Source organism: Toxotes jaculatrix, chromosome 19 (assembly GCF_017976425.1).
Source record: "Toxotes jaculatrix isolate fToxJac2 chromosome 19, fToxJac2.pri, whole genome shotgun sequence".
Lineage (NCBI taxonomy): Eukaryota > Metazoa > Chordata > Actinopteri > Toxotidae > Toxotes > Toxotes jaculatrix.
In genome coordinates, this window is record NC_054412.1 from 16,511,072 (window position 1) to 16,525,201 (window position 14,130).

A 14,130-nucleotide genomic window follows, 5' to 3' on the forward strand; every position below is an offset into this window, starting at 1 on the left:
TTGTCTCCTTTGAACTGCTGCAGATCCCTCTATTAATTCTTCACACAAAATCAGTCTTACATCTCCAGCTTGTTAAAATATGCAGCAGCAAGTTTTTTTGAACTGGAGCCAAGCAAAGTGTTTGTAAAATCCCAACATTAGCATTCCTCCTCTGCTTACCACTATAAAAAGACATTAAAATTTTAATGACCCATTTAACTTGCATTGCAGACCCCTTGGTTCTACATATGCATAGCCTGAGATATTCTAACCTTTGTGGCTCACTAATACATAATCATCTTTAAAGCTTTCTCTTTAATTGTGCTTAAAGGTTAGCTTGAAAAAACAGGTAGGCATTTTGAGAAATACTCTTATTCACTTTGAAATAAGCTTAGCAAAAAGTGGGGCTAGTCTGGCTCACGGCAAAGGTGAAACAGATCTATCTACCAGCACACCTAAAGTTCACTAATTAATAGGTAGTTTGTGTAATCCATACAAAAACCAAACTGCAGGTTTTGGTTTTACTTGGGGTTATGTGCTAGGCCAGACACAGTGCCACAGTCTGATGACATTAACATCTCACCCTTTTGTTTTTACACATTTTTTTTTTGTTTGACAGAATCCGGCCTGGTGTTTCCCCCTGTTTCCAGTCTTTACCTTAAGCTAAGTTACGCTAATCAGGTGCTGTCTCTAAGACAAGAGTGGTGTTGATCTCCTCATCAAGCTCTTGGCAATAAAATGAAGAGCATTTTCCCAAATGTCAAACGATTGCTTTAAGGAAACTCAGGAATCCCAGAGACAAATAAAAGCAAACATATCTGTGTAGCCACATACCACCATGGTTAAGTGATGAAATATGTTTTTGTTTTTTTTGTGTAAAGTGGTTGAAGTGATCCTTTCATGTGTTTCCATGCTGTTGTAAGACTTAACCAACAACTCTGAACCTGATAGCAATACTGTGATTTTGAGAGATGCCTGGTGGCAGTAGGGCAGTAGGACAGGACAGATCATGTTGCATACATTAATCCCTCTGTGTGTGTGTGTGTGTGTGTGTGCGTGTGTGTATGTTTGTATGTATGCATAACACCGTGAGAATGCCTGGGGAGGGAAATAAAGGTATCACCCCTTCTCCGAAAAACACCCACATTTCCCCGAAAAAATATGCATTTGCACATTCAGCGCGAAACCGAGTCAACAAAGGGGAGCATCTGAGAGTTTTCACCTCAGTTTGAAAGTTTCAATCAATAAGTCTATGATGTCTTCAGTCATCTTTTCAGAAGCTACAGCAATAGAAAGATGTTGAAATACTCAATTTTCCCACCTTTCAAACCACCAAAATCTCATGACCACCACATGCATGCCATTGTATGGCAAAGTACTTTTCACAGGTATGGAAACTTGTTTGAAGTGATCTTTTTTAAATTTGTTCTCGGAAACACGCAGGATTAATGACCTTTCTACAGCTCACTGAAAGAGAAGCCAGGAGGGTAAAGATCACACACTATTATTTTCATAGTAGGCCTATACTGTGATTACATAAGATCACATTTAATGTTTTCCTTTCATAAAGCATGGTTGTGGTGAAGTCCCTGTGAAAAAGAAACAGCCTGAGTAATACCATATAACAACAAGCATGCCTACCAATTATTTAATACAAGCTGTGGAAAACAACCATGTGTGAAGATACCATACTAAAATACTCCTTTTTACATGAAGCCACACACACACATTGTGAAAACATAAAGTGGGCATAGTTTGTGTAAATTCTGGGCGTAGAGCTACTGTGTCACTGAGCCCACACATGAAATGGGCGAGCAGAGGTTGACTGGCACTGTCCACTGAGTGATTACAGGAACAATGGAGTGACAGGTTCCCTCTGAAACAGGAGGGAAGTTGTCATGAATGACATGCACACATCTGGGAAGCTGAAGCTATTTTTAGACAGCTGTACAAGTTACAGATCACTGATACAACCTCCTGACATACTTGACAGACTCAAAAAACTATATATAACTCAGACAGTGACCCTTTGTTCATAGAAAGTATTAAAATGTTCACTACTATTCATTTTATATGTAACTGACATGTATCTTACACTTCTGAAATATGTGCTGATGGAGATTTTTGTTAAATGCACTTATTTCCTGCTAAGACTTAAATGAGAAGATAATGCCATTGTCATGTCTGTATGCCAATTATGGGGCCAGACCTAGGCGGTTATTTGCTTAGTTTAGCTTAAAGACTAAAAGCTTGTAGAGGCAGCTAGTTTGGCTCAATACAAAATAAAGTTTCAAACATTCAAAATTAACACATTATATTACTTTTGTTCAAATTGTTCACTGACAAATGCAGATGGGATACAGCTATATCTGTACACCTGAGCCAGGGGTTATTAACTTACTGTAACTTAGCTTAAAGACGGGAATTAGACAAAATTAGCAAACCTGGCTCTGTCAAAACATCTAAGCTTTAACCCCTTGGTTATTCTAAGCAAAGCTAATTGCCTCCCAGCTCTAAATTTAGTGTACAGACACAAGTGCGGTATCGTTCTGCTCATCTCTCAGCATGAAAGTGAATGAGTGCATTTCCCAAAATGTCAAAGTATTCCTTTAAGTAAATAGTAGCTAGATGCTCTCCAGAAATTACAAGTGTTTCAGTTTCACAAATTAGCCGTGATGTAATTTCAGTATTAGTAATTTTCTCCCCCTTTCCCCCACTTGTTCATCAACAATTTTACCTCTTGCTAAACTGTTGCTGTTAGGGAAAAAAAAGCGCCAAATTTAGGTATCCATCACTCTTACTTAAAATAATTTCATACCTTTTACTGCAAAATGATTGCTGGAATGAAAGGGAATTGTATATGTTGCTAACAGTGAGACAGTTCTTTTGAAAAAGACATTAGGATTATGTAACATGCGTTTTAGTTATTATATTTACAATTATTTTTCTTCAAATTTGATATAAAATACTTGGGAATTGCAGGTTTATCTTTTATTTTGATATACTGTACACACATTTGTCAGTTTATAAGACACCCCTTAAAAATCCACCCTAATAAACCCAATCAATACAGCACAAAAACCCTGGAAACCTAATTCAACTTGCAGGTCAGGCTGTCGTTCGTGGTGCTGTTGAATTGTATTTGATTACACTGAGTGGTGTTTTGAATGTTTTCGCCCACTCTATTTATATCAATGAGGGTAGGTACACTTTTACACAAAAACTGAACATTATAACCTTCATGACAGCAGAATATATTGTGGGGCTGTTGTATAAGGCAGTAAAGAGGCATTGTACTTAATAAACATGGCAACTAAGAGTAGAGCGCAAATGCCGATTTTTTTTTTGAAAGAATGCAGGGTGAGGTTGGTGTTATCTGGTCAGCTGAGAAACTGCAAGAGTTTCATGACCTCAGCACTTCACTGACAGGGTGTGATACCCCCTCAGGCAACTTACTGACTTAGATAAGTGGTGCTTTTCCAACGCACAGACAGAGGGCAATGTACAGCACTTGACACTGAGTTGGCGTCAGTGCTCACTCATTGGTTAGTGTCCATAGCAACCACAAGTAAACACAAGGCAAGTGGAGACAAGAGCATTTGCACAGCTTTGTAAAAAAAAAAAATTCTCAAATATGTAAAGTGGAAGTCCCAGCATTTCTCATGTGGGGTGAAAGTCTGACCATATATAGGCACAAGCACGCAATCTTGGTAAAAGAAGAAAAAACACAGGGCTGCAAGAACAGTTTGTCCCCAGATGCCTCATTATGATACTTGACACAGATTAAAGAATGTGTGGAATTTCAAGACAGGCAGTCAGGAGATGGTATGTGCCTGTACAAGTGACGTTCGTCTGAAAGATAGACTACCAAACTGTGAGGTAGTGATATCACTGCCCTGCTGGGTGTGCATATGTGCGTGTGTGTGTGTTTGGTTTGTATAGCGTAACCTCAACTGAGTATCGCTCTACAGAGGTGTCAATGCTTCACTGCTCTTGGATACTGTTGCTATGTTTTCACCAAGCCCCACTTTTCACAGGGCAAACAGACATGATCCTGGGAATTTTATCTTAAATGTCAGGGGAGCACAGACAGGTACCTCTGTCACGCACATTGCCACCATGGTATTAAAGACAAAGGAATTTCTCTTTGTAAGACTTGATTCAAAGAAACAGTGGGACAAATCCAAACAAAGATAACAAGATCACAAGGACAGTCACAACACTGGGTGTGAAAAAAAAAAAAAAAAGGAAAATGTTCAAAATTCTTACCAAAACTCTTAGTAGTTATACATTTCTACATGACTTAACACAGTGCTTTCCACAATCAAAGCTAGCTTGTGCAGGATTTTACCTCCATAGGATGTGTTAAAGCTTGTGAAGTGCTAGACGGGTAAGTCCAGAACACGCAGTGCTGGTTTCATAAAGGAGTCTCCATGAGGAAACTTCAGAATCTTTCCCCTCTTCCTCTGCACTTGGCTTGCTGAGTAAATCCACTTTGTAGTGTAAGCATGTGCAGAATCAAGTGTGGAAATCCTGCCACCTCCTCCTCTCTGTCCCCCTGAATATACCAGGTGTAGATTTCTGTAATTTTTTACACCACGTGAAGTGTTTTTATATGTAATTTTATACTTCAGGGTCAAAGGGGCTTATTTGGAAGACGTGGTCATAATAATGTCTTCTTCTCAACTCTTCTGAGACTGTAAAAACATTTGATTGTGACAGAGGATCCACGTCTTCAGTAAAACAATAACTATATACAACAAACCATACATAATACTTCAATAAATACATACTTACATGCAGAACATGCATACATTTAAAGATAAAGACAACCACAGAATTCATAACAGTTACATGATAACACAGTGTGGTTAATAGAGTAGGTGTAGACAATAGTTCATTCTCAGTGTAAATTCTGAATTAAACTTCATATTGGAAACTTGAATGTTTCTTCTTAAAAACCAATTCAAATTTGGTCAATTAGGCCAAAAGCTTGAAATGGAAAATATGCAATGCTACTTCGGTTAGCCACTTGAAAAAAAGATAATTTCCCCACTGCAGAAGGGAATTCTTCAAGAACCAGTCACGGGCTGTCTCTCTCATTCATGCCCATCGTGTCTCATTCATTGAAATAAATAATGTCCCTTAACCTACATCACAGGTGAAAATAGGTGTCTAATAGGAAACTACAAGTTTTCATTCTGAGTCTCTCTGGGGGGGATTTTTCTCACAAAAGCACAGCTCAGTGTGATTTCCCTTGCTTTTTCTAAGATAAGTCCATTGGAAATCCCCGCCAAAGCTCCGCCCAGCGAGCGCACAAAACCCAGTGCGCCTTCGTTTGCTGCCCCACTCTGCCCTGAACTTTTGATAGAGACGGATCTGTTCCTTCTTACAGTCGCAAAGTCAACATGGATGTCCACAGAGTGTCTAACCACAATCAAATGGATTATAACATCGACAACATGGGACCCAAACACGGGAAATTGATGCCTTGTTCAGAGGACCGTTTTGACAGCGGCCTGGATTCCCTGAAAGAGGACGAGCTGGTGAACGAGTTTGAGGACATGACTGTGAACATACGGGATCACTCACAGGAATACGAGCCTTGGAGAGCTGCAGTGACTGATGATGGTGACACGTAAGTGGAATTGTTATAGATCCTTAATATTGCAATTACGCATTTGCAATTTTTAAATTAATCTGCGCACATGAAATTGGAGTTTTGCACAACTGCGCAACGTCTAAACTTCAAACCCAATGCAAAAAGATAATGAAAAGATAATATTTAAAAAAAAAAAAGCTGCAGTAGCGCGCATGAAAATGTCGAGAGTTGCAAGAAAACAAGTGGTCTTTAAAAATGTATCTGCAGCACAGCGCAAACTCAGTGCGTGTGTGTGCGTGTGTTCTTTGGCTGAGAGAGCAATCTGGGCGGTGCTAAAGTCCGCGTTGCGCGTTCAGGAAAGTCCCTGGCCAGCTGCCAGTAACTGATAAAGCATCAGATGTGTCAAGCCACAACTGGTGGAAATAACCCGACAAAACTCCATTCTTGCGAAACGCTCCACTGCTCAGGCTTTGTTCTTATATTTGGCTGGAACCACTTCCTCCGTGCGTAGTTTCTTTTCTTTTTTGGAAAAGCACTGTTTTAACTAACCCCTCTCTCTCTCTCTTTTTTCCCTCCCCTTCCCCACAGGCCTCTCCACTTGGCCATCATTCATGAAGCCACTGAACATGCCCTTCAGATGATCAAACTGTCTCACAATCACCCCTTCCTCAACCTGCAGAACAACCAGAGACAGGTAATAATCACTATCAAACACAAATGGCTGATCTTCAGCTAAATAAAGGGCCTTTGAAAAGTGGTATTAACACCAATATGATAATTAAAAACCCATTTTAATGTTCTCTCCCCAGACTGCCCTTCATCTGGCAGTGATCACAGAGCAGCCCCAGCTGGTGGAGAAACTCCTGAAGGCCGGCTGTGACCCACGGTTGGCTGACGACAGTGGGAACACGGCTCTCCACATCGCCTGCAAGAGGGGCTCCCTCGCCTGCTTCGGTGTCATTACCCAGAACTGCCAGCACCACCTTACCTCCATTGTGTCTTTCCCCAACTACAATGGTAAGTACTGAGAAAAACAGAAGTCTCTCTTACACGCACACAGACTGTTTTGTTTCACTTTGGCAGTGCCTGTTTCTTCAGCTTGGCTCTTGACTGAACTTTTCCTGTTTTTTTTCTCTTCTCAGGACACAACTGTCTCCACTTGGCATCTATTAATGGCTACATTTCATTGGTGGAAAGCCTTGTTCGGCTGGGTGCAGACATCAACGCACAGGTAGGTTTCATTAACTCCTAAATGCTGGCAGCCAGCATAATTTTTTTTTTTTTTTAACAAAATAATATCCAGTGGAAAAGCAGCAAAGAAAAGCATCCAGGAAACTAACATTATCTTGTCACGTTGTTTCTCATAGGAGCAATGCAGTGGACGGACAGCCCTCCACCTGGCTGTGGATCTTCAGAACCCCACACTGGTCCGTTGCCTCCTCGAGCTCGGTGCCGACGTCAACAGCCTGAACTATGGTGGCTTCACTGCATACCACCTCACCTACGGGCGCCAGAACGAAGACATCCGTTGCCAGCTGTACGAGAGGACGGCGCAGGAGCTGAGGGAGCTCCCCGAAAGCGAATCAGATGAGAGTGATATGGAGGATCTGGACCTGTCGGAAGATGAGGTCAGTATCTGATTCAGAACAGCAGACTTAAGAGGCACCTCACAAGCAAAAATATCATATAACCATGCTGTTAAGTTATAGGTGCCTAACAGTATTTTGATCTTCTTTCCTACAGCTGTACGACGACATAAAATTCGGAAAGTAAACAGACCCATCCCTCTGCTGATGGTATGAACGACAGTGAAGCTGCTACTGGGTTGCCCAGCCACGGCCCCCTACGAGGGACAAATCAGTATCCGTCCCCCATCCAGGTCCAAGTCCAAAGGTGCTGGCCCTGGGAACGCAAACATGAATGAAGATGGCGTCCAGCCTGGTCAAAGCCAGTCTGGGTCACAGAACTCTGTGCCAAGAACCACAAAACTGCAAGACCGTGACCTCTATGTAGTCCTTCTGTATACTGTATAAACATATTGTGTATATATCAGACATGTAATATATTGTAAATACAGAGATATTATTTTTGTACCTGTACATATGGTGTGTGAATTGAAACACTATTAACAAAAAAATGCTCAGAATAAAAAGAAGTCTATGAATATAAAGCACTTTGACTGATGTGTTTCCTCCACTCTGCATGAGTTTGATTTCCTTCCTTGTGACTACGCTTTCACGGCCTTTCCACATTGTAAAACAAGCAACATTTCTCGCTTACACAAAGTGACGAAGAAGAGAGTCATCAGCCAGACTTGTGAAAGATACACAGATAAAAATGATCACACTCAGCCACTTGGAACAGTCTGGGATTTCCTTGTTGGGGCGAGGTCACGGGTCTCTGAGTCACCGCTTTGAAAGTCCCTGGGCAGAATAAGAGAAGCATAATGTACTTAAATATTCCACCCCACCCTGGAACTACTTCTTAACAGCAGTTAGGAACTGGCACTGGGTAGAAACACCAAGGAAATTTTGTAAGGAGGAAATATCTTTTAATACCAAGAAAAAGTGTCAGAGTGTATTGCTGCTGTGTCATACTGATCAGGAAACTTTGTTGGAATTTTTCAGGAAGGAATTCCCTGAAATAATTTTTGCTACATTTCCCAACATGAAGTAAAGCTAGAGCCAGCAAATGTGTCTTAGTGATTAAGTTTAGTCGTTGTGTGTTCTGTAGCCTGTAATTGTCCTCGGGGATGTAAACATTAATTGTACAGGACTGCACCGGGATTTTCCAAGGACCAAGGAGCAAGTTGTTGCTTAAGGACCGTGGAAATTACATAAGAGACGTAAACATTAATCTCAGCAGAAAGCCCAAAAAAATTCTGACTACATTTGGGACAAGAAAACAGACGACATTCTAGCTGGATTTGTGTTTCGGTTTCTGATAATACCTAAATGTAAGTTAGGGGGACAAGAGCTGATGGGAAATGACCTCAAAGCAATTGAGAATGACTACATGGTACTACTCTTGATGCTGAGCTAGCTTTGACTAGAATGCACCCCCCCTCCCCAACACACACAATTGACACATAATAGAGCCCATATGTCAGCTCTGTCAAAACGCTTCTAAAGTGTCAAGGGGAACAAATTTTCCCCCTCTCAAAGAGAAACTACTTGTGTGAACTGCTTCAGTACCATATATCCGGCGAGCTGAAGTAATCTATTTCTGACATGCTACAGGTGCTTAAAAAAAAAAAAAAAGGCCAAAAATGTTGAGAAAATTAGGTCAAATCAAGTCTCGTTCACTGTGTTGTAAAATAATCTCTCCACAGCACCTTGGTTTGTCATGTGATTTTTAGCGCACTGAGAGCCACAACAGGAAGCTCAAAGGTAGAGCTCTACGCCCGCTCATGTTCCCATAAACGTTTCCCCCTGCTGCCAAATTCAAATTCAACATGAAAACACAGCTCATGAAACAAAGGAATTAGTTCACATGGCCAGGGGTTAAAAAGCGTGTGCGTTCAAAACAAATGCAAACAGCTCCATGTGCAACAAAAATAAATAAATATAAAATAAAATAAAATAAAATAAATATAAAATAAAATAAAATAAAATAAATAAATAAATTAAACAAATAAATAAATACCATAAAAACCCACAGTGAACAGTAAAAATAGATCAAGAACAACTGTTATTTTACTCCAAAAACTTTTTTTTTAATTGTTGAATGAAACAGTGGGGTAAATGTACAGCAAACAAAGATAACACCGGTCTCCATCTGGGAACTGCATATCCCATCATGCTCTAACTTAATCCAACAGGTGACATGTCTCTGCTCGCTCAGTCCCGCTCTGCCAAGGACACCAGGTGGGTGTCCACTTCAGTCTCTGTCAGAATCCTAGAAAAAAGCAGAAAATTTTTATATATATATATATTTATAAAATCCTTACTAGAGCTGCAGCAATTCATTGATATCAATGAATGATTTTTCAAGCAAAAACATTTGCTCAGAGTATTTGATACTTTTCTGTGCCATATGACAATGAACTGAATGTATTTGAAGGATCTCAGTAAATCTTCTTATGCTGTGGGGAATAACATTTTTCACTGTGTTCTGTCATTTTATAAACAATGATTCATTTCTGATGAAAATAATCATTACTTGCAGCCCCAGCCCTAACATACTAAAGTAAGAATGACCTTCAGTGTCATTAGGTGACAGGTTACAACCAGGGCCGATACGTTCGCCAAATGTGAGCACCAACAACCGACAGTGATTACATTTTGAAAACACATCTCACACAACATCTCTTTCAATTTAACAAACATATAAGAAAAATTATTTTGGTAGCTACTATGCTCATTCCCACAAAATGGGTATTTGCCCACAAAATGGGTATTTGCTAAATTATCATGTAGTCTTTTACCTGAACTTGGGCTCCTGCGTTGTGACAACGCCCACCTCCAGCTCAGACGGCTTGAAGTCAATGGAAAGAACAGTTGACAGACAAGAAATAGCCGTCTAAAGGGTGAAAAGGGGGAAGGAAAAAGAGAGGTAAGGTAGGGTGAAGATAAGATCAGGTTTACGATATCTTAATTATATCGCATAATAATCTGATATGAAAATAATGGTTACAAAATTAGACACCACATAGCTGGAAACCACCTCTAAGATTCCTGTCATATTCATCTTCCTCCTTCGTCAACTTGTGCTATGTTAAGGTAATAAGACTTTATAAACCTCAATAGTCTGTTCAAAGGTCCAGTCCAGTTTCTTTTTCACTTTCTTCTCCAGGAAGCTGGTGGCTTCTGTCTGCTTGACTCCTGCAGCGGTGGCCTTGAAGCCACAGTAGTAGCCTGCTGGGTCGCATTTATACACCTGAGGGCCGTACTCCTCGTCTATGCCAATCACGATCATACCTGCAGGTTAACAGACATCAGAGAGGACAATGGCAGTGACACTTGGATTCAGTGTTTGTTATTAGTATGACAATTCAAGAAAGATGACAAGGACTGTCTATTCCGGGACACAAAGACAATTTTCTTTATCATAATTCAGTTCAAATTTCTATTTGTGTGATTGAAATCCCCCCAATTGAACAAAAAACATAAGAAATCCAAAAATCACTACATACAGCAGCCCAGTGGTCTCATCTCGGCGTTCTGCGTGTAGACTTGTGAGATGTCAGCAATTCTCTTACACAGCATGTCCACTGGAATCTCATAACCGTACTTGTACTGCCAGTTGGCCGCCTCATAGCGAGCTCGCTGCACTTGGGACCTGCTGTCAGCTGTAGGAATCAGAGCGTGTCGAAGAGGGAGAGAAAAATAGCTGATTTGTTTCACGGCATCCATTAAACTGTCACACAGTCACAGTGGTACTTCAAGTCTTTAATTCAGTGTTTAAATGATATCCATGAAAAGTCAGTTCTCATGGCAAAGTTGTGACTGAGGAGAACAGAAATGTCACATGATGCACTAGGCTCATCACTTTCACCCATTTTAATTATTATTTGAAAAAAAAAAAAAAGAGAACTTGGGTTTAAACCGTTTTTTTCCTGGGTTATTCCCATTTTACTGAAAAGCTGCTGTGCCTTTGAGCTGACCAACACAATGAATACTGAATGAGCATCTCTCAAAGAATTTTCAACAATAGACAGTTAAGAGGAGAATGGGAAGAAAAGCAGCTGTTCAGTACGCAGCTTCTGAGTAAGACAATAAATGAATGAAATCCTACACAGTGTCAGTACTGAAAATAGTATTTTTTTTAACCAAGAATTTTGTATTTCAGATTCTTAAAATAAGATTTTACAGTTTTTATCTTACAGATATTAGATAATAAGACAAAAACAGTTGGTCTCTGCCATTATACAAACATCAGTTGTTTTCTTACCTGTCATCCCAGACATTACGCATCCAATATTATCTGTTATTCTGAAAAGGTGAGTCACTGTGGAGGCATCCAGAAGCTTGTCCTGAGAAAGAAGAAAGAAAGAACATGGGATAGTGGCCTCATCATTTTAGATCATTTCTGTTTTCAAAGATTTACTGGACTCGAATAAATTCAACAGGTATTCCAGGGATCGCAACCAGTAAAAATATTACTTACACACAGGAGCCACTAAATATCAAATCCCCTCTTCCTCCCAGGAGAACTCAAATATACAAGTAACCAATCGAACAAATACATTCTCAGCAAATACAAAACAATGTCAGTGAAAAGCAAATAAAATAAACCACTTAAGCCAATTATATTAAGAAAAAAAGCTGATCTAATAATCCTTAAAATAGAAATTTCTGAAAATACAAAAGTATTGTTTTCAAACATTATAAATTTCATGTAAATTGAAAACAACAGACCAAGTAAACTATTTAATGTCTAAAAACATGATGCACATCTATCAATATTTTCACTTGTCTAACACAAACTACATGAATGATGTCTTTTAAAATATGATATATATAGTCTTCTTTATATGAAATATGAACCCGTTTCACAGTAGATTAAGATTCTGTACAGAGAATAGTGTACAGACACAGGATATAGACTCAATCACTCACTAACTACATGAAAATAAACTATATATATTTCCACAAGTAAAGAGCATAACAGAGAATACATGTATAAATGTTAGGATTAAGAGCCAAGTGTCATGAGGATGCATTTTGTCACTGTGACAGCACTGTGAGTCCACACCACTCACAGTGCCGCCACTATCACAGCAGTATGAAAACGACAACCTGATATCAACTCACCGGTACTTTTTTCTGTGTTACAACAACCGCACAGTCCTTCCCCCTGACTGCTACTGATGTGAGTCCACCTTGGTTTATGGCCTTGAAAGCGTATTCTGCAGACAAGCAGGAGACAAGCATACATGTTCATCTGACACTTATACTTATTAATCTTAAAACAGCAATAGATGTTAGGGACTGGTAACAAACAATCACAGCACTTGATGATTTTGGGACAGTAGAGTCAGGATGTACAAACAGACTGTTGGGATTTGATTGGCCAGCTGACAGCGAATTACTGACAGCAAGAGATGTTGCATCCAAATGAGGGTTACTTGTTCCATTTATTGATGGATATTAGGGAATATTCCCTTAATTCTAATGAATTTACAAACACTTGTTTTGTTTTTTTGTTGTTCGTGAAGTAATGCTAGGATCTGTCTCCTAAAAGTTGTTGATGAGATGACTTCAACAAAACTCCTGCCCATGTCCAGTTCATCTTTTCAACTTAAAAAGAGACTGGAATGTGTGTTGTTCATATTTTAGATTGGATTTTCGCTTTAGGTCTAACCAGCGTTTCACGCATTACTAAAAAATAATGGAATTGGCGTAATTGTGACAAAACCCTATCATGAAAAATATAACTGAATCAAACGAGACATTTCACTAACTTTCCAAAGCCGTAACAATTCCCTGAATGTCAAGTTTACACTTTGAGCAATGAATCAGCTTGCTTGACTACAATGCTAATCATGCTAATTACCCTGCTAGCTAGCTAGCTATTTTGATTAGCTCTGTTTTGTTTAATGCTACTATCAGAAAAGTAGACGTAAAATAACAATTCGCACACCATTAGTAAAACGTCTGTGCTGCATATATGATACTACTTTCGCTTTGGCGGGGTGTTATTTATCAGCTAGAAGCCTAGCTAAGCGAACCATGACAGGGCATTTAGCTAGCTAGCAAACAAGTGAGCCTTCGAACCGGCTTTTGTTTGAACACATCCACATACTGACCGACTTGATAGAGTCTTCCTTCAGGAGAGAAGATGGTAATGTGTCGATCGAACCCTGCACTTGAGCCTCGGGACATTTTACAACGCTAAGTTGGCCGAGAAGTTCGTCCAAATGAATTTGCAAGCAGCTTTTACTTCATGCACAATATTTCCACCCGGAAGTTGAACTGAAAGGATCCGAACTTCATCCGGTGTGAGAGGCCTGCTTTGTTTCCATGGTGACAAAATACTACAAACTACTAACGTTTTTAGGTCAATATTCAATGTGTGTTCAGAAGTACTCAAGTATTATAGGTACTGTAATAAGCAAGTATTCCAGTACAATTATTATAAGGTATTTACATTTCCTTGAGTATTTCCTTTTTATGCTGCTTTATGCCTTAACTTTTTACACCACTAGTTACATTTAGTTGACAATTACAGAAATAAAATACACTGATACCTCATAGTATGAGAATTGCTAGTAAACAGGCTTTTTAACTGATAACATGTTTCAAAAGTCTGATATTGAAAATAACCTATTATTTCTGTATAAGGGACCCCAATTGTAAAACATGGGTAAATACAGTGGATTGTCCTATAACTGTGCTTAGTGTTGACAGTATTTTTGTATGTTGCACTACCTCTCTTGGATTCCAAGTTAATCTGTTAGGATGTATGTTTTTGTTTTAACAGCTTGTTCATAAGAATTGTACCTCTCTGGAGTCTACTTGAGGGTATTTGAGGGAAAAATCTAGTATTTTAACATTTCTTGTTAGGATATGTAAGTGTGTTGTTTCTTGTATACTAACTGTAAAACA

General features: G+C 39.4%; 2 protein-coding genes across 2 annotated transcripts; one reads left to right on the forward strand and one right to left on the reverse strand.

Moving 5' to 3' along the window:
- Positions 1-5,314: 5,314 nt before the first annotated feature.
- LOC121199867 (NF-kappa-B inhibitor alpha-like) lies at positions 5,315-7,751 on the forward strand. Its single transcript, XM_041064842.1, has 6 exons — positions 5,315-5,617; positions 6,170-6,275; positions 6,391-6,598; positions 6,724-6,812; positions 6,949-7,209; positions 7,325-7,751. Exons 1-6 carry the CDS (start codon positions 5,388-5,390, stop codon positions 7,352-7,354), a joined length of 924 nt encoding a protein of 307 aa, XP_040920776.1. The 5' UTR covers positions 5,315-5,387; the 3' UTR covers positions 7,355-7,751.
- Positions 7,752-9,271: 1,520 nt separating this feature from the next.
- Positions 9,272-13,506, reverse strand: LOC121200025 (proteasome subunit alpha type-6). The gene is made up of 7 exons (XM_041065058.1): positions 13,332-13,506; positions 12,337-12,431; positions 11,474-11,555; positions 10,716-10,871; positions 10,322-10,500; positions 10,008-10,102; positions 9,272-9,478 (listed from the first exon to the last, which is right to left on the reverse strand). Exons 1-7 carry the CDS (start codon positions 13,405-13,407, stop codon positions 9,421-9,423), a joined length of 741 nt encoding a protein of 246 aa, XP_040920992.1. The 5' UTR covers positions 13,408-13,506; the 3' UTR covers positions 9,272-9,420.
- Positions 13,507-14,130: the final 624 nt, after the last annotated feature.